Source organism: Camelus bactrianus, chromosome 8 (assembly GCF_048773025.1).
Source record: "Camelus bactrianus isolate YW-2024 breed Bactrian camel chromosome 8, ASM4877302v1, whole genome shotgun sequence".
NCBI lineage: Eukaryota > Metazoa > Chordata > Mammalia > Artiodactyla > Camelidae > Camelus > Camelus bactrianus.
The window spans coordinates 73,915,221-73,939,091 of NC_133546.1; the positions used below are offsets into that span (position 1 = coordinate 73,915,221).

The following is a 23,871-nucleotide window of genomic DNA, read 5'->3' on the forward strand; positions in this document are numbered from 1 at the left end:
TGACTTTTTCTAAAAGCCTATGCAGTAAGCACGTTCAAAAGAAAATACATCTCTGTGAAGATTTTGTAGATAATGAAGTGAAAGCTAGTGGTGTTTTGTTGATGAAGACATCTCTGACATTTCAGTTAACCATCCAATTTAAGGAAAATGAAAGCTCTTTATATTTTGGGGATTGTATATTGCCAATATTCAAAAAATAAACACCACTGGCATTCAAGTCCCTCTGTTTTAAATTGCAGCACCTTATGAAATCTGCCCAGAGGATTATCTGATGTCGATGGTGTGGAAGAGGACTCCAGCCGGTGACTTGGCCTTCAATCAGTGCCCACTGAATGCCACAGGTAAAGCAGGGTGACCCCCCACCCAAACGATGACCGCCACCCAACAGCAGGATGCTGTGTTCCTGGGCCACGCTTTGCCCCATATCCACAAATAAATCCGTCCAGTAAGCAGCTAATAAAGCAGTTTTGGTAAAGGGCTTTCTAAGTGGAGGCAACAAAGAGATCTAGAAAATATTGCTGATGGAGTTGGTTTCTTGACGTGACTCCTATGCATTATATAAATCAACCAAGTACCAGTTCCACCTGCATGTTTGTTTAGAGCACGGAAGTGTACACACCCAGTTTTTCAGCCCGCCTCTGGGTTCTGTGTCGCCTCCCAGCCTCCCTGTCCTAAAGCTCTCCCTGTTCTCTGTGACTCGCAGGCACCGCTAGCAGACGCTGCTCGCTCAGTCTTCATGGAGTGGCCTTCTGGGAACAGCCCAGCTTTGCAAGATGCATATCCAATGAGTACAGACACTTGCAGCATTCAGTAGGTGCAAAGCCAGCTTTAATACTTGCTCTGTTTCTTGTTTGCTCATGATCGCTGTCCTAGAATTGAATCTTCTGCTGTAATGTCAACTCCGTAAACTCTCTGAAAAAAGGCCGGGAGGAAAGCTAATGCTTATAAGTCAGCGCTGTATTGTTTCGTTCCCAGGGTTTGGGTTTTTAGGGGTCCTGCTATTTAAATGAAAGAATTCCTTGTCTAGCGGGAGAAGGCCTGAATCGAATCCATCATTCAGGTTTATCTATAAGAGTTAAACTGTATATCATGATTGACACAAACCTGTGTTACATATTACATAAAACTTACTTCAAAAATACCCTGCTTTTTTAAATTAAATTTAAAAGTAGTTGGGAAATGAGAATGCTTTGTCACTTAGGTATCAAATTTCTCACTGCATTTTGACATTGACACACACACAAAAATGACAGTGCTATTATCCAAGAGAAAATGAGTTACTCACGAAAGATTACATGGGGCACGTTTCCAAAAATAGCCCCTGTTCTCCCACACATCCTTGTGTTATCCATGCTGGATGGATATTTTGAGCACCGGTAAATGCCGCGTGGTACTTTACGAGTGCAAGTCATTGTCATTTTCGAAGACTGTTGTCATTCACCCTGACAGTCGAGAGAGCTCCCTTCCAGAACAAACACTGCAGGGCTTAGAACAAAATACGAAGCAGGAGCCACTGGAGAGCCCACCATTGGCAGGGATGCTGTTTTGATAAGAGCCTTGAAGTTTTGTTGTGTTTATAATTTCTTTTCATTTTCTTACTGCTGCTCACAAATAAATGTGATTCTTAAAAAAAAAAATCCTGGAGAAACTTCTTGCTTGTGGATGGACAAGTAGCTTGTGCAGTAACAACTCTTACTAATGAGGGAAAAGTATCCAATTATCAGAGAAACAAAAAAGCACGATTTAAAAAGATCTGAGAGCCAAATGCTGTCTAATATGTTTACTTACCAAATCGATAATTGAATTGATGATCACTTGGCTACATAGAGCTTTATTTCTGTCATTGTGTACATATACATACATATATATTCACATACATTATATATACATCCATGTTATTGAATATATATGTATACACTTAAATACTGATTACACACAAATGCATATATTTAATAACAGATATTTATGTCCATATCAGTCATGGGTGATATTTGGCTTCACTGAGTTTTATTTCTATCAAAATTAAAATATTTCAGAATTAGGTATAACCAAAGACTTCATTATGAATTTCATTTTTAATAAATTCCATTTCCCCCTAATTTTAGAGGTTAGACTTTGTTTACTTAATCTTAATAATATCCATACTTAGTTCTTGTCTGTTCATGATAACAAGTGAGACTAAATTGCATGGATTAAGTAAAGCATGAGTCAGCTCTTACAGATTTGTTAAGAATGAATACTATCAGTTGTTTGCAGAAAATGTTTTCCTTTATAAACTCAGTGTTTTGTACAATAATATTTAAATGAGTTTGCTTGCTGTGAGAGCAGGCCATCGGATAATAGAAACAGAAACTCTCTTTGAAACAGGAGAGATGGTCTGGAATCGGGACTGTCACAGGAATTGTGTGGTCAGCGGCTGGACAGCCGGGGTGCCTGCTGGTGCCGAGGTGCCCGGGGGAGTATGTGCAGCCCCAGGGCACTCCGCGCCCACAGGGCGCCAGGCACTCGGCGGGCACGTTTATAATTAGCCCCAGTCCTCAGCACGCCTTGCAAGTGGGTCTCAGGTTGCATGAAAAGAAACGGACCCTCCGCGGAGGAGCAGTCCAGTTCAGTGAGACAAGAATGAAAGTCACACCCCAGGTACAATTGTTCCAAAGTGTACCCTCTTCTCTGAAAGTCATACTACCTCCTGATTTTTTTTTTTTTTTTTTTTTTTTTCTGGTTGGAAATCCTCTGCCTTGGATTCTGGTGCTGGGGACGTTGCTTTCTGGTTGTGTGTCCTGTTTAAAAGCCATGTGATTTCACTCAAGTCTTGCCTTGCTATTTGCAAAATGAAACTGGTAGTGTCATCGTAGCATCTCTGGAGGTTTGGGAAGAGTAGATGAGATGCTCTAAGTGAGATGTTTGCAAAGCAAAAGTTATGTAACTATGAGATACCGATATCTACATGGACAGAAAATGGGTTAGTTTAAAAATTATCTCAATGAGAGTAAAAATTTAGATTTCAGTGTATTACTGACATGAACTGTGCATGTGGAAAAATACAGATAAATACAGATGAATGGATAGTAGGTAGGGAGGCAGGTAACTGATTGGATGGATGGATGGATAGGATTGACATTACATGTACTTTTGCACATGAATTCTTCCTACATGCACATACAGAAATATACACGCACTTAAACCTGCATACACGCACACGTACACGCATACACACACACATCTAGGGTTGCCTGGGGGCCACGATCTTTACAAGTTCAGGGAAGTATAGGACCACTGTATGGGTGCTTATCCAGTACATCAAGCTCATCATGTATACTCTGAACAGTCACCTGGAGGTGGAAATTAAGTCACCTTCCTTGCGCACTCTCACTTTCGTGGGTCCCACGCCTTGCTGTGTGGCAAAGCTAGCTGGTGCTTGTTTACAGAACAGTTCTGACTCCTGTAAATTCTTAAATCACTATGAAGACTCTACATATGCTCCTCTAGGAAAATTTATCTTTTCACAATTTAATGTTCTCTTTTCCTTGGGAGATTTCACTAATTGACTCTATATTCATTAAGCTCATTAAATGTTCCTTGTCACCCACTAAAGAGAATTACTTAGGGAGATCTGTGTTTTCAAACTCTTCACGTATAGAATATAGGCGATGTACTGTACAAACACACACAGATTGCACGATTTTATACACCTGTTTTATAAAGTGACATGAAAAGTAAGTTGGAAATGACATTTTATCATCAATAAACATAAGTTGACTGTGTTCTATGATCTCTCATAGTTATAAACTAATGGAGGTAGGCAGAAAGGAGTTGTTAAGCAATTTAATATATAAAATTACTAATCTGTGCTATTGAACATTCACTGAATTCTTTGAGGAAAGAAACCATTCCTTTTAATCTTCATTTCTCTGGTGCCCATCACAATGCTCAGCATACTCTAGGTGTTCCAGAGATGCTTGCATAAAAAATGACTGTCACTTTTCTTATCAGGAGGGGGATACTGGCAGCAATGCCAGACTTAATGTTCACGAATTTTCATCACGTGATCTTATTAAGTGTTATCCCTCATGTGCAATTTTCCTAGCCCCCAAACATCTCGAAAGGTGGAGTGACTGATGATGTTACATTATGAAATAATTTGGCCCTTGCAGAAGAATTTTGATAAGCTAAAAATCATGACGTTTGTTGGAAACTTTGTAAGATAGAAAATTAAATGCTATGACTGGACCGCTGTTTATAAAAAAGGAAAGTCACAAAGAAATGCACACAATTAAAAGAAAATTGAGGATGGAGCAATAAAGTGTTGAATGTAGTGGACTTCTTGGAAATTTCATGGTTTCTCCATACGATAACATGTCATTTCATATTCTGGGATATTTTTTGAATTTTATACCAAGCAAGGTGGAAATAATTTCAGAACTTATTGATAAGTAGACACAGAAGTCAGGCAAATTAAGAACACTGTCTTTTACTTATAAAACTATTTGGAGAAAAGGGGTGACTATTAGGGGTCAGGTGAGTCAGTCTTATCTTGAATTAAAGAAACAGATCCATCTTGTCTTCAGAGCACCTGGATAGTCCCAGCATGCCTCTCCCTTGTTCATTCTCTCCCTCTCTCTTGTATTCACACACAGATGCGGACCTACACACACGCAGACCTGAAGTGACAGACAACACAGAACTAGGAGAAGGCATCCCCTCTGCAGGTAGTTCTAGAACAAAAGGAGTTGACTCAAGCATACTTGGCTTTACCTAAATTCATCAGACAGGAAAGTCAGTCCTCCTTCCCTGGAGAGGAGTGAGTGATGGGGGACTGAGAAAGGCCAAAGGTACTCCTCTTAGAGAAGAAGACCCTCCACATGGAAATACAAAGAATCGGTGTAAAGGTTTCCTTTTAAGTCATGGTTTCTTAAAACCTCTGTTTCTATCTTTTCAAGCCTTCATTTGACAATGAATAAATACAGACTTTGGAGCACTGATCTGTGTGGTCGGGGAATGGTGACTTTGTGGGAAGGATGTCAAAAAGCCCACATCCTGGTTGAAGGATGTTGTTTCTCCTGGTTTCCTCTGCTTTTCTGGGTGGTTTATTAGGAGAGAGAGAGAAGGATAGAGATGGGTGGGGTGAGGAGTTAGAGGAAGGGAGAGAGAGCCAGAGAGAGGCTGACATGGAGAAGGGCTGGCTGATTGTGGCAGGACCCAGCAGGAAGAGCAGGTGAGAGTCAGGGGACTGGAGATACTCAAAACCAGTGGCCAGTATCCAGTTTACGTGTCACTCAGTTTATTGCAGACAATAAGCACGCAACACAGGTTTGTCTAAGTTGTGAAAATAGAAGAGAAGGTAACAAACCACTGCAGGCAAAGCTTGGCAAGAGGGGTAGCGGTCTCTGCTCTGACAATGTGTTTTGGACACGTGTGAGTGGGGAGTCACCATCTGCTCCGACTGGAACGGGTCTCAGCATTTTGGAGAGGGTCCTCCAGATAAGAGCCTTCAGATCACTCAGCTTCCTGGCGTCTTTGTAAGGAGCAATGGTTACACCAGAGGAGGGGGTCTTGACTTTACCGGTCGCTTCCTCTGTTCCAGTGACGTCCATCACCCATCAAACTTCTTATCTAAAGTAACACTCTTAGTTTATCACTCAAAGACACTCACAGTCCTACAGAGGACGTTTGAGAACAACCAATATGGAAGTTCACACTGGCCTCTGTGACACATTTTGAGCTACTCATCGTGTCTTAACGTAGCTTAAACTCTGTAAGTTTCATGCAAGTTGAGTAGAAATTGTAACCCGAAAATCGTAGGAATCGTAACCCAAAGGAAGTCATGTCATAATATTGCTTTCTGTTTTCCCATATTCCCTGCCTTCCTTCCAGGGGAATTTTGCTTCATTGCGACAAAACTTATCACATATCACACTTTTTTGGCCACCACCTCAATGCACAAATGTCCAGCCCATCACCAAAAGAGGGCAATACTTTTGATTATTGCAGCTTATTTAGGGGAAGAAAAGTAAACAATGACCACCATCGTTTTGTTGACAGCAAATCCATATTGAGCCAAAAAAGTAGATTAGTTCTATTGTTTTTTTAATGAGTGATTGTGAAACAAAGAACTCAGGACTATGGACCAGTCAGCCAGGGAAACTAGCATGTGATTTTAATTTTTGAAAGTAAGTAAAGGTGAGTGAGCTTGGGAGAGCAAGAGATATTTGTTCTGCCATTTTTTTTTTTTTTTTTTTTTTTTTTTTTGCAGTTTAATGTAGCTGGGACAAGGTGAGTGATGGGGAAATCGAGGAGAAGCTAGATTAGTAGCTTTTGTTTTGTTTTGTTTTGTTTTGTTTTAATTCTGGCTGAACATTATACCCATGTAAGAGTTCTTAAAAAAATACCAATGGAAAGTTCAACCAAGGCCAATTAAGTACAGTTGTTACCAGCCCTTAGTGGACGTTCGATGGATGTGAACTGTTATCATTATTAATTACAATATTAACTTGACATTCATGTACATATGTTTCTATTTACATGGAGTTCTCATGAAACAATGTGGACATCCTCGTTTTAAGTACTCAAGACATAGCACATGACTGTCTTTTTATCCTTGTTGCCAAATTTTAGGTTTCTCAGAGTCCTCCCTCCCAGAGCTCAAAAAATCGTTGCAAAATCCAACAATGCCAAGGGAAAGTTGAAGAACATTATTTCCTTTAAGATGGACAGAAGCCTCTTAATTTTATTTTCGACCATGTGTTAAAATTTTGGTATCTGAGTTCCACTGTATGATTCTAAAGTTTTTAGCATGTGGCCCTGAATAAAATTATGAGTTTCCTAAGTGTTCAGTAAATGATAATAGTTCACAGTTTTTAAATGCTACCTTCCCTGAAGGAGCTGATTGGAAAAAAAAAAATCGGAAGGAAGGTGTTAATTGAATCGTGATATTCTAAGCAATTTATATGTCAAAGTTTACAGCATATTTCAAGGACAAGATAGAGAATATTTTAGACTTTATATTCCGTATGCTCCCTGTTCTAACTATTCAGCTCTGCTGTTAGAGCACAAGAGCAACCATGGACAGTTAGTAAACATGACTGTGTTCCAGTAAAACCTTTACCAAAACAGGCAATGGGCTGGATTTGGCCCGTAGGCTGTAATTCGCTAGCTCCTGGTCTATAATATACATTTTATTTTAAAGTTTGGTTTTTCTTTTTTAAGATTTTAACTCTATTAGAATTTTCCATCAGAGAATGGACAAATTTTATTTTCTTCTTTTCTTCTCTGTTTTCTTTAATGTTTTAACCGGTCATTTTAAATTTCTTATCAGCGAAATTTAATATTTGGAAAATCTGTGAAGGGGCTTGTTTTGTTTTCTTGCATCAGTCACAGAAGCAGGCATGTCTAGTAATTTTTGATTAACTCTCAGGCATTGTGTAAAACAGATGTAGCTTTTTAGATAACGTTAATTTCCACCCGAAAGCATTCCCTCTTTCCTTGGTTATTCAAATATAAATGAAGAGCTGGAACTTTAATGCAGCTGAGGATTGATCTGGGTCAGGATGTTTTGCAGTTTTTGTAAGACTACATCCATGTAGTCTCTCCTTCTTCACTGTGTGTCTTACATGCTTTAGATAGAGAGCTTATGTGTGTCCATCCCATTAGCCCTGAGAAACTGTAGAAGATTCAGGTCTGCCTTTCAAAGGGTCCAAGCTTTCTGCCCAAGCAACTTCAGATGCATCGGATGTCCTGAGGAGGAGACAGCTGGTTGCTTAAAGCTGGAATCCTCCCTCAGCAGGCATTTGTTTCTAAATATCTACTTACAGGGATGGAGAAAATTGTGCCCTGCTTTTCAAAAGTGTTTATCCTAACTCTTCACTTCCTACACATTTCAAAAATTCAGCAAATGTCTCAAGGAGAAAAATCCGAGTAAGATTTTTAGGGATCCTACAATTTCCATTATATTTCTCCAGCCCTAGGCAACCAAACCTAATAATAATAATAATAATAATAATAATAATAATAATAATAATAATAATAATAATAATAATAATAATAATAATAATGACAATAATAATAATAATAACATTAGTTTCGCTTTCTACCCTAGAGGTCCTCTGCCTGGGCCATGCCTGCCCCTCACTTCTTGCCAAAATTTTACAAGCATTCCTAAGGTGGGGGGGAATCCAACTGGCTGAAATTGTTGTTCTACCTCAGAAAGTATCTCCTTTTCCTGGAATTTTAATTTGTCTCATCCAGAGCTTTCTGATGCTTTAAAGAGTATGATTTTTGTAATTTATATGGTTTTCTTTCTAGTTGTGGTGGCAAGCACATTAGCCTTACAGGAATTGCTATATTCTACCAAACTAATAAATTTTAATTAAAAAAAAAATCTTTAATCATGTATGATAGTGTTTCCTAAGGAATTTTAAAGGAGTCTATTACATAGATGTATAATGAAATACTTCTAAAATTATACTTTATTCCTCATTTTGAAAAACTCACAACATATTATGATTGTATTTACAAAGGCCTGGGAGATTTTTAAGTTTATCCCTGGTTATGGATTTAGTGTGCCTTGGTGAAGAAATGTTAGTGTTAGTTCTAGCCATTGAATCCACTGACTTGAAACTTATTCATAGGGTGACTTAATGGAATATACTTGTACAGAGAATTATATTTAGGCTAATGCCAAAGGAAGACTATTATAAAGGAAAATGTACTCTATTATTCAGTCATTCATCCATTCATCCAACTACCCATTAGGTTATTCTACACATATCCACTGCACTTTACTAGGTCCAACACAGTGCGAGGATCGGAGGATGCAACATAACAAATACACAATAAAGTAGACAGGAAAAGGCATAAAATAATTCCAAACTCTGATATGTTGGAGGAACTTAACAAAGGGCCAACATAGGGAATAAAGTTTGGGGACCACTTTACATAAGGAAGTCACTGAGGTATCTATGAGGAAATGAACTCATAACTGTGACCTGAAAGATAAGGTAGATCTAGACGTGCAAAGAGTGAGGCAAATGAGATTGTCAGGGAACAAGAGTACATTTTACCAGGGAGAAGAGCATATGAAAAAACCTTGAGATAAGGAAGTGAAACTTGAGTCAGTGTCCAGAGATGGTGAGCAAGGAGAGAGTGTCATGAGATGAGTTTGGAGAACTAGGTAGAGAAGAAATTACTCTGTGCCTCAAAGACCTCTGCTAAGAGTTTGGATTTTGTTCTAAGGGCAGTGGGAAGCCATTGACAGTAATGAGTGATGTGATTCAGTATAATTAAAGAGAGTCATAAGACTGTTCTATGGAGACCAGGCTGTAGGGCCGGGACACAGAGCTGTGGAGTTTGCCTCAGAATTCAGAGGAGTCTCTCCTCTGAGTAATGGTGCCCTTTATTGAGATTGAGTGAGCACATGCAGCTGATGGTGACATCATTTTCTGCAGTGAGGAAGGCAGGATGCTGAAGATTACCCTGAGGCAGGTGGGCTTTGGGTTTGCCAAAGGCTGTATGGTACAGAAGTTTGAAATAAAGAACTTAGAGTAGAGCTAGCAAGGGTCAATGTGACTACTCTTCAGCAAAGTCAAGCTCCTTGGATGCAGATGTGGAGAGCGCATCTGGTGGAGCCAAAATGTTTCCTAAAGACCAGAAGTAGAAGCAGTACCCGGGAGCTTGTTAGAAATAAAGAATCTCAGACCCTGTCCCAGACCTACTTCCTCAGAGTCTGCACTTCGGAACGTTCCCTTTGTGATTTATATGCACACGAACTTTAAGAAGCACTGTGGTAGGTTTTATCTAGGGTTGAAGTTCTGGTGGATGAATACAAAGAAGTTAAATGAGTGCCAGCAAGCTCCACACCATCACAAGACATACTATGTCAAGCAATACCCAGTTTTCCTCTCCTGGGCACACAAGAGGATTGTGTTTCTTCACTGCTTGATGTTGGATGTAAAAAGTTGGTTGTGTGTGGAAGTGACCTTTGTTCTGTCAAGCCTGAGACTGCTCTTGCCAGTGCAAAACTCTTCATCCTCTATCATCTCTATACCCTAAGGGACTAGGATGAACAGAGCCTCCCTGATAACCTGAGTTGCATATGGCGTGTGAGTAAGAAATACATCTTTTTGTTTTCAGGGGCTGAAATTTTGGAGCATTTTGTTATCATAGCATAACCTATCCCATTCTGACTGATGCAGTATCTCTTGAACTAGAAAACTCAAGGAGCAGAAGCAGAATTGAAAAACTCTTTGAGACAGGGGGTTACTTAATGCTCTATCTCCCCTTGAACAGGTTCCTGAAAGTTTGGGTCCCCATCTGTGTGCACTAGGCTGCTTTGAGCTCATGCACATGCTCTAGTGCTGTCCCCTGGCTCAGAATATTAATAATAATTCTAGATGTGTCTAGTGTTAACAGGAGAAATCCCACCTACCTATGGCCTTTGCTTGGGAATTGTACTTTTGATATTCGACTAGAAATTAAAGCTTTTTCGAGATTTTTACTGGGTAGGAAGTTGACTGTGCTGTCATCCCTACTTTGGAAACATCCAGGCTTTACAGGGAAATATACACAGTGTATATTTATCTCTGTTTTCTTCAAGAACTTACATTCTCGTAACAATACCTTGCAGTCCTCAAATTCATGGCATCCTATAACTCACTCCAGGAACTCCTAGGGCAAGAATTCAGGGTATTCAATGCCCCTGTGGCCAAAAGCTGTTCATCCTGGGTTCTGGGTGATACATTTATGCAGGGGAAATTTAACTAAATCACCCAATTACATTGTCCCTAGACAAGAATTGTCTTTTCAAATTTGAACTTCTAGTCCTAAGATGAATACACATTTTTTATATCAAATATGGGGGCGGGGGGGTGGGAAACAAGTATTCATGTATTAGAACAAAAGATACACTTTCTTTTTCATACAGGATGATTGTTGTCTTTCCTGAAGATACCAGATAGATCTGTGAATAATTTAATACCATCATTTAGTGAGTGACTTTGGTCTGAGTAAATGGCAGTTATGAACTGAAGCAAAAAATGTATATTTAGATTATCGCTTTATGAAAAGAAGTGTCTGGTGTAATTATCTCTTAATTGAAGCCACTTAGCGCTGTGAGAACCTTTAATATACCTTACAGATGGACTGTAGGAGTTGATGCTGAAAATAATATATAAATATATGATGTTTAAAGTGTGTCATTTGCACAGAGTGACTATGATAAGCCTTCTTTTAAGATTCACACAACAGAGGCAGCTGTGGCTGGCAGTGGGAGGCATACGATGAAAATAAGATTATTTCAGAAACACACCTACTCTTTGCACCATGACCCTCACCACATCTCTCTATATAAAGAGTAAGGAGGCTTAATCCAGAACCATAAAAAGCAACTCTTTTTAGACTTCAGGGATTTCTCTTTTTTCTTTCACTGTTGATCTTGTCAACAGTATTAAATGCGAATGACACAGGAACTTTTAAGACTTGTCCTTTGGAGCAAAAATGCTCACAGAGTACTGCAATGTGAGCAGACAAAATCGCTGATAATTGTAATTTTAAAGGAAATATTAAAATTACAAACCTTTCTGAGCTACTTCAGTGACCAAATTAAGATAGAAATTTTTAAAAATGCAGCCTAAATGTTATAGAATCCTTGCTGTATCCATGGAATCTTTTTGTCTACACTTGAATAAAACTACCCACAGAAACGTTTATAGAAGTTGGCAAATAGCTTTAGGAACCTTTCCACATTGCTTTCAAAAATAGCCATCACAACTCAGGTCATTGATAGCCAGCCCCTCAGCAGCCTGGAAAGTTGTTCTTCAAACTGTCTGCTTCCTATACTCTTTCTTCATGTGATAAAAGATGTAATGTCTCTTGAAAACAGCCATGATTGAGAATGATTTCTAAATATTGAAGCATTCTGACAACGTCCAGCAAAAGCACTCTATAAAACCTGAGTTAAGCATGCAGTGGTTAAGAGCATGGATTCTGGCGTCTAACTGTCTGGGCTCAAATGTTGGTACAATTTGGGAGCTATGCAATCCTGAGGAATGCATGTCACCACACTGGACCTCTATTTCTTCACTATAAGGTGTAGGTGATGATAGCACCTCCAATGGTTGTTTTAAAACTCAAATAACTCATGTAGAACACTTAGTTCCATGCTTACCATAAAATCAACACTTAATAATGCTCTACTTTTCTAATGGTTATTATTTTCTAAAAGGTAGCAATTTCATAACTATAACTGTAGAAATTTAAAACTTCTGAAATCATTTGCCTATTTGTATTAAGTGGATATCATAATTTGAAGGCAATGCTGCCAGACAATGTAGACGCAGTCTAATTCTTATGTATTTCTTTGTTTTGAATACTCATAGACAGCTCTGTTTTTACCTTGTCAACTTTTGAGGATGATAGTCACAGAAGAAAAAAGAAAACCCTTCTGTAGTTTCAGTTTAATTTAACAAGCACTTTGAGCAGATACCTTTGTGTGTCAGACAATATGCTCAAAATTATAGGGGGAACAAATTGAAAAAGAAACGACAGGCCCTTTAGGAGTTTGTGGTCTAACAGAATGGATAAGATAAGGACACAAACACTATAATAATATAAGATAGAGCAAGATTACTTCCATGAAGTTTGAAAGTAGAGATGGTATCATGATTGCCGTTACCTGAAAAGAATTCAGGAAGGAGAAAGGAAAGATAATTTAACAAAAGGATTTGGGGAAAGCATTTTAAGTTATAGAAGCGAATAAGTCAGGGAGTAACAGCAGGATCCCTGCTTGGCCTTTCTTTGGGAAGCGGTGAGCAATTCATTCTGGTTGGTATCAGGCACCTGCAGCAGTAATGGAACAGTGGGACGGACCAAGCTGATACTTCTGAGCTGAGCATACTGAGGTTCTAAATAAATTATAGCAAGAATATATTTTCAAGCAGTGTGTGATGGCTGAGCTCAGAAGAAAGACAGAGAATTACTTAGATACCAGGATTGAAGGGGAAAAGTAACACTGAAAGCCAGAGCAACAGGAGAAAGCTGATGGTTGATCTATGCAGGGTTTGGGGAGAAAAATGAAAGAAATCACCTTATGGAAACTGAAACTCCTGGTCTAAATCATAAATAGGAGTTAACATGCATAGTAGCATAAAATGATCTGGCTTCACTGAACTGCCTGAGGCCTTTGCCCTCAGAGAACACACTCTAACAGCTCTTCCACAAACCAGCCAAAGGATAAACACACCTTACTGAATATGAGTTGACAGTAATTTCAAATATCATGAGGGAGAATTAGCAAGTGCAAGAATGAGGAGAATTAGCAATGCAAGGAGTAGAAATAATAGAAAATATGAAAGAAACTATAACATATTTGTTTAAAATAATTTGAGAGATGAAAGAAAGAACAGAAAGCACAGTTAAGAACTGGAAGAATGTGAAAAAGATGAGCTAGAACTTCTATAAATGGAAAATATTGTAATTGAAATTAATGAACAAAGTAGCCAATTAGACACAATTGAAGAAAGAATTAGTGATCCAGAAGTTAGGAGTGGAAAACGACCACCCAGGAGCCAAAATAGATAAAGAAATGAAAAACATAAAAGAGAACTTAGAAAATGAAGAGTTAAATGGGAAAGTTTAGTAGAAATTTATATAACGTAATAGAAATATATTCTAGAAAGAGTCCACAAAGAGACTGCAAGAGAGGCACCATTCTATGAATTAGTGCTTAAGAATTTTCCAAAGTGGAAGACAGATAATATATTCAGATTGAAAAAGTCCTGAATAAATAACAGCAAATCCACATAGACTTAATCTGCATTGTACAAAAACACGAAGAAAAATACTAAAATCTACCACAAAGAAAAGACTGGTAATCTACAAAAAAGCAACTGTTTAACTTGGAACAACAGAGGCACCAAATTCCATTATGAAAATGCTAAGGGGAGAATAAAAACATCCCCATCTAAAAGATCCGTTGAAAGTGAACATAACTTAAAAAAAAAAAAGTGACTGCAAGATTGAGTTACCATTCGCAGAACCTTACTAAAACAAAAACAATTGCTAAAAGATTAGAAAACAGGAAAATATGCTCTGAAAGATGAGAACTTAAGAAGCAGTGGTTGAGAAGCAATAGTGAATAGATTGGATTAAAATGGTTATACTTTAAAAAGTCAATAAGAATGATAGTAAAGACTTACCTAAGGAATTCAAAAGCAAAGCAGATTGAATCGTAATGTAGCTTAAAGATGGAAGAGTAAGACTGAAATAATCACCAACTGAATAGAAATAATGGGAGAATAGGGTTGATGAAATGAGACAGTGAGATAAAATGTTTGAATTGTAGGTTAGGATGGCCTTGGAAGTCAAACAATGGAGGATGTATTTGATCTAATGTGAAAATGGAAGGATTTTGTGGTTTTTTTCTTTTTATAGTAGAGAAGTGACATATTCATACATGTGAAGGGTAGAGTAGTTTAGGACGGGGAAAGACTCAGTAAAACCGGTTAGAAGACAACTGCAAAGAGTGTGAAGATAGGGACTGATGACCTGTAACAGGATTCATCGTTTTGGTTTTTTTTTAATTGAAATATAGTCAGTTTACAATGTGTCAATTTCTAATGTACAGCATAATGTTTCAGTCACACCTATACACACATATATTCGTTTTCATATTCTTTTTGCTATAGGTCACTACAAGATGTTGAACATAGTTCCCTGTACTGTACAGAAGAAACTTGTTGTTTATCTATTTTATATATAGTAGTTAGTATCTGTGGATCTCAAACTTTCAATTTATCCTTTCCCACCCCTTCTCCCTGACCCTGTAACCATAAGTTTGTTTTCTATGTCTGTGAGTCTGTTTCAGTTTTGTAGACAAGTTCATTAGTGTCTTCTGTCAAGATCCATCTTGCCCACAGATAAAAAGATGGATCTGAGAAACATTTCATAGCTAGTATTTAGAGGAATTGGAAATTGAAGATGGAAAGATAAGAAGGGGAAATGGTCACTGAGTGTCCACTTTTAATCTCTCTCTTTGTATTACCCCATCACAGCCACATTCTGATATTTGCTCTTTTTTTATAGACAAATCAAATGATCCTAGGAAAGAGACAATTTTTCCAGTGGTCCTAAGTAATAAGGGGTAGAACCACAATTTAAATCCAGGTTTTATGACTCCAGCTGCTCCTTAAACTTAATATGCTCATAAGATTTCAAGAGAGAACTCTTAGGAGGTAATCGTTGAGTTTAATTTACAACTTAAAGAGCTGTGGGGCTCAAATCTGATTTCATACTTCTGATTTTGATTTTGAAGAGAAACAAAGACTAGCTGAAAGGAAATTTCAAGATGAAGAGTTGGTACTTAAATCAGATATCCAATATCAGTCCATATTTTTGAGAGAGAGAGAGAGAGACAGATTGGAGAAGATGAAGATTGAGGAGTGGATGGGATTCAAAGTCATAGAGATAGCCATGGAGTTCAATCATCGAGATAAAAACAGAGGATACAAGTGAGGGAGAGTCTGAAATAGGGAAAGGTGAGGTGAGCAAACTCAATATGAACTCTAGGTTTTCAATATCCCATAAAGAGAAAAACAGTCCAGCAGATAACCAGGGATTGGTCATTCTAGAAAAAGGTAGCGAAGGGGTGGGCACAAGATGGGAGAGAGCCGTTCCCAGTGTGCTGGTGTTGCAGCAGGAAGATCAAGAGACTGGAATTGTTCTCCACCTAAATCTGTTCTGGGTGGAAATCTGTCTTATCCGGACACCCTTTGTGCCCTTTATAAATGCCACCAATAGCCTACGCTGGTGTACAAATGTTACAAGGTATTTGTTCCGGGGGCCTTCCGCTGACAATGCCAGGAAGGATGCTATTAGTGCCAATTGTGAGAGCTGGTGGTGCGATCTGGACATCTGCTTCCAAAGAGCTGGACCAAGAATAAGTTATTCCACATAAGCCAGCCAAGCAGCTGTCAGATGGCAGGGATGGTCATTTACTAGCGACTGGGCCACATTTGATGCTGACCCAGTTGTGAAAGACTTCCTTTCCTATCTCTGATGAGCAGAGCCATTCAAGGTCTTCTGTAGTATTTTTATTGCAAACAGAAAAACATGTCTACATGTCTTACTCCTCAAGATTCAAGTCGGTGTTGCGATGCTTTTGTTTGAAAGGAAGGGTGTATGACGTGTGAGTTAGACCCTCACGGGCACAGGTAGGAGTTGCTGAAATAATAAATCTGGAGCTGATCTGAGCAGTCAGACGATGTTGACCCTGGCAACCATCACTGCATGTCACTCCTAATGGAGAACCTTCTCAGCTCCCCTCAATGTGAACACTGGATTCTATGACATTTTTAGAGTAGATCTTTTTAATTTCATTCCTCTTCAACAATCTTTACTCCACCTACTACATCAGATGCTTTTGAGCCCAGGAGCTGCACTGTCTCTGTAAGTCGGGTATTTTAATTATCTCATCCTATTTAAAACTGATGTTTTGTCTAAACTATGTTGAGGGACAGCTTAGGACAGATTCCTGGTGTGCCCGATTTAATTCGGTGTGCTTCCAAGAGCATAGAAGGACTCATTCAATCATTTGTTTATTAACTCATCTGTCCAATATATTGAGTAAGTCCTCTAGGTACTGGGAATATAATAGTAAACAAAATACACAAAAATCTCTTCATTCACAAGGCTTCTATTCTAATGGGGGAGACAGAAGAAAAAAAAAAAAGAAGAATCAGACCAAAAATAGATGCACAGTGGCAGGTAAGTCTGATTTTTTAAAAAGGAAAGATAAATAAGTAAATACATAAATACATAGAAGGGTAAGATCGTTGAGAATGACAGGGACACCACTTTCGATAGGCAGCCAGGTAAGACCTCTCTGAGGAGATGACCAAAAAAGCCTGTGGATCTCTGTGAGAAGACTGTTCCAGGCAAAAGGAAAAGCAAGTGCAAAGGCCCTGAGACAGGCAAACGTCTTTGAGGAAGATCAAAACGACCAGAGGACCAGAGCAGAGTGAACGGGGGAAAAGTGTTAGAAGTCTCCAGGAACTAGATCAGATAGGGCACACACACCGTGACGGGGTGGTCCATGTGCCGTATCTGTGGCCGTGCTATCTTAGGCTTGTGTGGGTTCATTTGAATTAAAAAAAAAAAAGAAGATTTTTTAAACTTTTTAACCATATAGGCACATTTTTCAAAGCTTAGAAGAGACATGGTAAACTGAATCTCTGATGGCTTCAATTATATAAAAAGTTGAAGAGCTTAAATAAAAATCTAGGCAGTCCTGGCTCCAAAGCCCATTCCATCGTGTTTCCATCATGAAGATATAGTTAGGATATCATAACTGAATTCACTGTAACAAACTCTTACTGTACTATATTCTTTTTTCTTGTTGGAGTATAATTGATTTACAATGTTGTGATAGGTTAGAGTGTACAGCAAAGTGATTCAATTATACAAATACGTATGTATGTATATTCCTTTTCATACTCTTTCCCATTATAGGAAAGGTTACTGTAAGATACTGTAATAACTATTCCAATATATTGAATATCGTTCCCTGTGCTACACAGTAGGTCCTTGTTGTTTACATATTTTGTATATAGTAGTGTGTATGAGTTAATCTCAGACTTCTAATGTATCCCTCCCCTTTTCCCCTTTGGTAATTAGAGTTTTGCTTTCTATATCTGTGAGTCTATTTCTGGCTTGTAAACTAGTTCGTTTGTATCATTTTTTTAGTTTCCACATATAAGTAATACCATATGATATTTGTCTTTCTCTGTCTAACTTACTTAGTGTGATATATCTAGATCTATCCATGTTATCGCAAATGGCATTATTGCATTCTTTTCTATGGCTGAGTAGTATTCCTGTATATATATACACACACACATATATATATACACATACACATACATATATACATATATGCCACATTTCCTTTGTCCATTCATCTGTCAATGGACGCTTAGGTTGCTTTCATGTCTTGGCTGATGTAAATAGTGCTGCTAGGAACATTGAGGTGCAGTAAAAATACTGTACTATATTCTAAGGCAGTAAATAAGGCAGGGAGCCTACCCTCAAGATTTACAAAGACATATAAGCAAATGATTATAATTCAGTATGATAAAGTAATGTGTGTGTGGGTTAAGAGAGAGAAAGAGAAGGAAGTGATTAACACCATTTGGATATTTAGAAGAATCAGGGCTAAATCTGAGAGGTGTATAAAGATGAGATAATGTAAGAGAGGAGGGCAGACTATCCAGCACAAAAGCATGAAGTTATGGTATGTGTGAGCTGAACAGGAACTTGCAAATAGTTATCACTGATTTAGAGGCAGGGCTGGAGCTCAGCCTGGCGGTACATACCATCATATCATCCTGGTACACTGCTGCCTTCTATTCGGAGGATCAGTGTCCTTTCTGATTGGTGAGCACAGTATCTGTGTCCTGGTTAGTATGTTACTGTCACTCCACAGCAGTGGGCACTGACACTGAAGGGCCAGGTCTCTGATACCACGTCAGTCCCATGGGCTTCGGTCAGTGGTGGATGGCTGCCACTGAGGGGGCCAGAGAGAGACGTGAAAAGAGAAAATGGGCTCAAAAAGACTCCCCAAATATGTCATGTTTTTAACATCCCATGATGGAAATAGAGTAGGTCCCTGAAGATTTTTATCTTGCCAAAGTATTTTTAGACCAAGTTTTAGAGACTAAAGAAAAGTAAAATATCTGAGGTGTCAAGATAGCACCTTTTAAAACATGTTTTATAGAAAATCCCTAACTTTTGGATTCTTTTAGATTGATTGCCGCACTTCAGAGGGCTTGCTGGCCCTTTTCTTAGTGGGAAATTGAGGATGACAGTGGCTCTACTTCAGCCTCTCTTGTTCAGTCTTCCTCGGGTGTGTTAGTCCTTGTTTATTCTGTGATCTTTTGATAAATTGATTTTTTAATCACAAATGATAAAGACTAACCTTTTAATAAACGAGTAAATGTGTGTGGATCCTTGCTAGGGCTTCACCTTCTCGCGCCCTCACGTGCTTCCACTTTATAAGATTTTTCTTCCCTTGGACTAGTATAAGCAAATATGAAATTTGATGGCATATTCCTCTGGCCATCAAACCAACTTAAGCCTCACACCTCAATAGTTAGTTCTGTTGCTGAAGACCTAGCTGAGAGTTTTCTTTTCCTTTTTTTTTTTTTTTTCTTTTTTTCTCTCTCTTTTTTTCTTTTCTCTTTTAATTTCCTCTTTCTCTCTTTTAGTTTTATTATTATTAGTTTTTTAATGGAGGGACTGGGGATTGTACCCAGGACCTCATGCATGCTAAGCGTGCGCTCTACCACTGAACGGTACCCTCCCCCCTAGTTGAGAGTTTTCTTGATTTTGTTGTTGTTTATTTCTTTTTCAAATAAAGCTAAAGTCACGTAGCTTTCAGCCTCATCAGTCACAGTAGACCTCCAAAGTTTTGCTAAATGTCTTTCTTACACTCAGTGTCCTTGTGAAAACTTTTTTTTTTGCTGCCATATAAAAATGTGTTTATTTTAAGAGATAGGGCAAAAATCATTAAGCTCTGCTTGTTAATAAAAACAGGTATTTTGGAGTGTTTACAGTCTCCCATCTTGCTCACACGTCACTAAACAATCTCCCATGTTTACCACGTGCAAAAGTACTTTTTAATTTTTACTTCAATAAAAACCCTAAATTAATACACACTTTTTGCAATGTGTTAAATTGTGTTTTCTGAGAACTAGAAAAGGCAAGTCCAGAACCTCTGCCAAAGTGTGGACACGGATGCTGGGTGCTTATCCATGTGTGTGGGACACACACAACTTACAGGTCTGAAATCCTCCCAGTGTTACAACGCTATTTGAAGGTGGACTCCACAGTTTGAAATACATTTGTTTGATGAAGATAGTGGAGGTACGGTCATGAAGATTCTGATGTTTATGCTGTTCTTTTGACCATCCCAGATCAAAGAACACCTTGCGAAGGGGCAGAGGATGCTGGCAGGTGACGGGATGTCCCAGGTCACCAAGACACTGCTGGATTTAACTCAGAGGAAAAACTTCTATGCAGGAGATCTTCTGATGTCCGTGGAAATCCTCAGGAATGTGACAGACACGTTTAAAAGGGCAAGTTACATCCCTGCATCCGATGGTGTCCAGGTAAGGGAGGCAGTCCCATCAAGGAAAAGACAAGTGAGCTTGGGATCAATTCTGGGCCTTAAGAAACCAGTGCAGCCACCTTGGAGGAGGCTTCCCGGCCTGGAGGGGAAGCATCCAGGCTGTGCTTGGTGTGAGCTCTGGAGATGACCCCGATTCCTTAGTATTTCTATACCTCAGTGTCCTCAACCGAAAACGCACATAATGCACCTCAAGGAGGTGCTGAATGAAAATGTGTGTGAAGTGCTTTGAACCCTCAGATTAAAGGCACTGTAGCAAATTTAAGGTTGTAACGTGGATATTTTAATCCCACATTTAATAGCACCATCTTGCCACAGGAAACTATTAAAAGTACATTAAGCGTAATGAAAGCACATTAACTGTAGTGTGCAAAGAACACACTGTTTAAGTTTTGTTTGGGGTTCTGCTATTAGAAGGGAGAAGGTTGTATGTAATTTTGTGGAACCATTGTCTGAAATATCAGGCAAACAGAGGATTGTTCTGGATAGGAAAATGAGAAATTCAGTAACTCCTCACCACCTATTTTTGCTAGTCATGGAAGACTTGTATAACTTCATCATTTATTTCCATAATAATAAAGTTTAAGGACTCACCCAATTTCAGAATCACCTTTGCCCTTAGAACAAAGCTTGTTGAATGGCAACCATGCATATTGAATGCAACTCTAGTTTGCATTTCAGATTAACTCTTCTTGTGCTGGGGGCTAAAATGTTCTCCTGCCAAGAAGGCTGAGTTGGTTTTGGCATTTCCAGCATAATGTTCTCCCTGAATCTCTGCAGAAAGTTCATTAAAATGAAGGGTTGGCAAAACTCCTGGATCAAGTAGCTTTCTTTCAGCCTACTCTTCATTTGGGAGTTTTATTTGCATGTCACTTGGAGAATGCAGAGGGTGGGTTTTTGTTTTGTTTTCTGTTTTTTTGTTTTGTCTTGATCAGCTATTGAGGGTGATACAGGAAAAATGGCACGCGAGAGGATGGCCACATCCCAGGCCACATCCCTGGGGTGTGTCCCTCCACGTGTGGGTCCTTGGCTTCGCGCAGGAAAGAATTCAAGAATGAGCCATAGTTGAGTAAAGGTAGATTTATTCAGAGAGATACATACTCCATAGACAGAGTGCAGGCTGTCTCAGAAGGCAAGAGAAAGGCCGAGAGAGAGAAAGAGAGAGAGAGAGAGAGAGAGATGTGAGGTTGTTAGTTTTTCTGGGCTCAGTAACCTCACATGCTAACAAGTTGGAGGATTATTTCAACTACTTTGGGGAAGGGGGTGGGATTCCCAGGAATTGCACCATCACCCACTTTCTGACCTTTAATGGGCAGCCTTGAAACTGTCCTGGCCCCTGTGGGAGGGCCACTTAGCAGCTACCGTATGTCAATGATCCTATATTAAAGCTCAAGGTCTACTGAGAGTTGAATCTCCCACCATCTCGGTGCTAATTGCTGTGTCATTCTTTTAATGGTTGTACCCACCCCCTACTTCCCTCCTGCCTCAGGGAAAGAGGAAAAGAAGGCTTTTTGGAGTCATGGGATTATTCATAAGTAACCCTGACGCCCCAGTTTGTATAGAGGCACATATATTACTTACGTTACATGCGTTTACTGCTGAAAGGTGGTGGGACCATGGGGACTGTTGGGACTGCATGCTGTGTTGTATTACCAGTGTCCAGGAATAGACTTTTAATTGTAAAAAATACATTGGTGGGGAGGGATTGGTGTTATTTGATCATTTCAAAGATTTTTTTTTCTTTACAAAGCATGAAACAGTTTTCCAGTTTTAAAAACCTTACTAAAGTAAGCCAGGTAACACCGTTTCCCTGTAGCTCTGAAGTACTTCCATCCATTAGCATTGGCGTTAAAAATAACACCTGACGTCCGTGACGTCAAATGCAAGATGCAGTTTCGAAAACCCTCAGATGCTTGTGTTCACGGCTGAAACATCAGGGCGAAGGCTGCACTAGCTGATTTCCAGTGCCTCTTCTATCCTTGACAGTGTAGGGCATGAAGGTTTGTAGGTGCTGAAGTTCAGGAAAGTCAGATTTCTAGGCTGTATTAGGAACGTCTCATTCGACTGCGTGTACCGAACGAACAATTAGGGACACTAGCTGGCTTGACTTAAATAGAACGATTTGGTAGATTCTTTTGTTGCCATTTGGGCATAAACAGAAACAGATCCGTCCAGGTCCGTCCTGCCCGCTCATTAGGCCTCCACACGTGTACAGAATTCTCAGCAGGTTGGTGTCCTAGTTGGTCTCCAAACAGGAGCTGCATTTTTCTCTTCCATCGTCTTTACTCGTGTCTTTTCAGGCACCTGGAAGCCTTCCTCTGCTGGGACTCCTCCTTCCATCTCAGCCTCCCAGAGTCCTCACACAGCTCTAAGTCTTCCTGAATGCCAGACTTGCAGACCCAGCCTCTACCTGAAAACCATCTCTCTCTTCTCTGCAATCCCAGAGAACTCGGCATCTCTTTGGTTCCACTTTCCACAAACAATTTTGTGTAGATCTTTTGTATGGACGGTCTTTGCTTGGTTATAGCCTTATTCAGCACCTCCTATCCTTATTTAAACTTCAGTTCTCTGTGTTCAAGGGCTCCGGGCACTTTTGATTGGCTAGCCCCTCGGGCTTAATGTGGCATAAAGGAAACTCGTCTGAGTTCCACATTTAAGTGCATTTTCTACTTTGCCTTGGAGAATTAGTGGTCCTGAGGCTGGAATTGTGATGTCATCCTGACCTTTTCTTTCTCTTCCTTTCCTGTTGGATGGGCTTACGCGTGCCTTCCCATCCATTCTTTCTTTTCTCTCCCCGCTGCTGTTTCCCAACTTCGCTTCAGTTACCCCAGCCTCTGTTATTTCCTCGGCCCCTTTCCTTTCATCCTCCCTCAGATCTTCACCTACATGCCTTCGCATCTCGTCCTCTGGGGTCCTATTGGCTGTCCGAGGACAGCTCTGGGGATGTCATTCCTTAGTCAGAAGCCTTCAGTGGGGCTCCAAGGCCACCTGGATGGCAACCCGAAGCCTTGATCTTGGCTTTGACAGTCCAAGTCCATCCACAGTACTTAGGTCACCTACCTCTCCAGTCATGCACACGGATCACTCTTTATAGACTTGGAGCCAAATGAACCACTTCTGCTTCCTGAAAGCATCATATTTTCTTGGCTCCAGGACTTTGCTTTCTCTGGGTTTTCAGGCTGGCTTGGTCTGTCTTCAGATTCTAACATAATCTCTTGGTCCCCGAGATGTCTGAACTCCAGTGGCACCTTTTCTCCTTCATCTCTTTATATCTCGAATTATAAGCGCTCATCCCTGCATCTTTGAAAAAGAAGAAGTAGTCCTGATCCATCTTTAAGTCCCAGCTGAGCTCCACTCCCCTCTCCCCCAAACAAGATTTAGCACAGAGTCTTGCCTATAGAAAGTGTCCAGCTAATGTTGGTTGAATTAGTTAACAACAAAATTAATAATAATATCGATACCACTGAGCTCTTTTATCCTTTTTAAAAAAAAAAACTGGGAAGTAAACAAAGACCAAATAAAGATTAAATAAAATTATTTAAAGAGAGTGCATTTTTTCAAATTCTTAGTTATGTGCTGGGCATTTGATTTAAAATGCCTAATAATGCTGGATTCACGAAAAGATTGACTTGATACATTGAGGAAAGTGAGAGAGAAGAGCTACAAGCTGTTAAAATTGGGGAAAAAAATAAAGTGTG

At 39.4% G+C, this 23,871-nt stretch overlaps 1 protein-coding gene across 5 annotated transcripts in view; it reads left to right on the plus strand.

The window, feature by feature from the left end:
* Positions 1-23,871, plus strand: part of ADGRB3 (adhesion G protein-coupled receptor B3) — a 686,517-nt gene that overhangs the window by 306,250 nt on the left and 356,396 nt on the right. For all 5 annotated transcript variants that reach the window (XM_074368745.1, XM_074368743.1, XM_074368746.1 and 2 more), the window contains 3 exons: positions 240-341; positions 704-810; positions 19,962-20,156. In XM_074368745.1, coding sequence (XP_074224846.1) covers positions 240-341; positions 704-810; positions 19,962-20,156 — 404 coding nt within the window. The remainder of the gene's footprint in view (positions 1-239; positions 342-703; positions 811-19,961; positions 20,157-23,871) is intronic.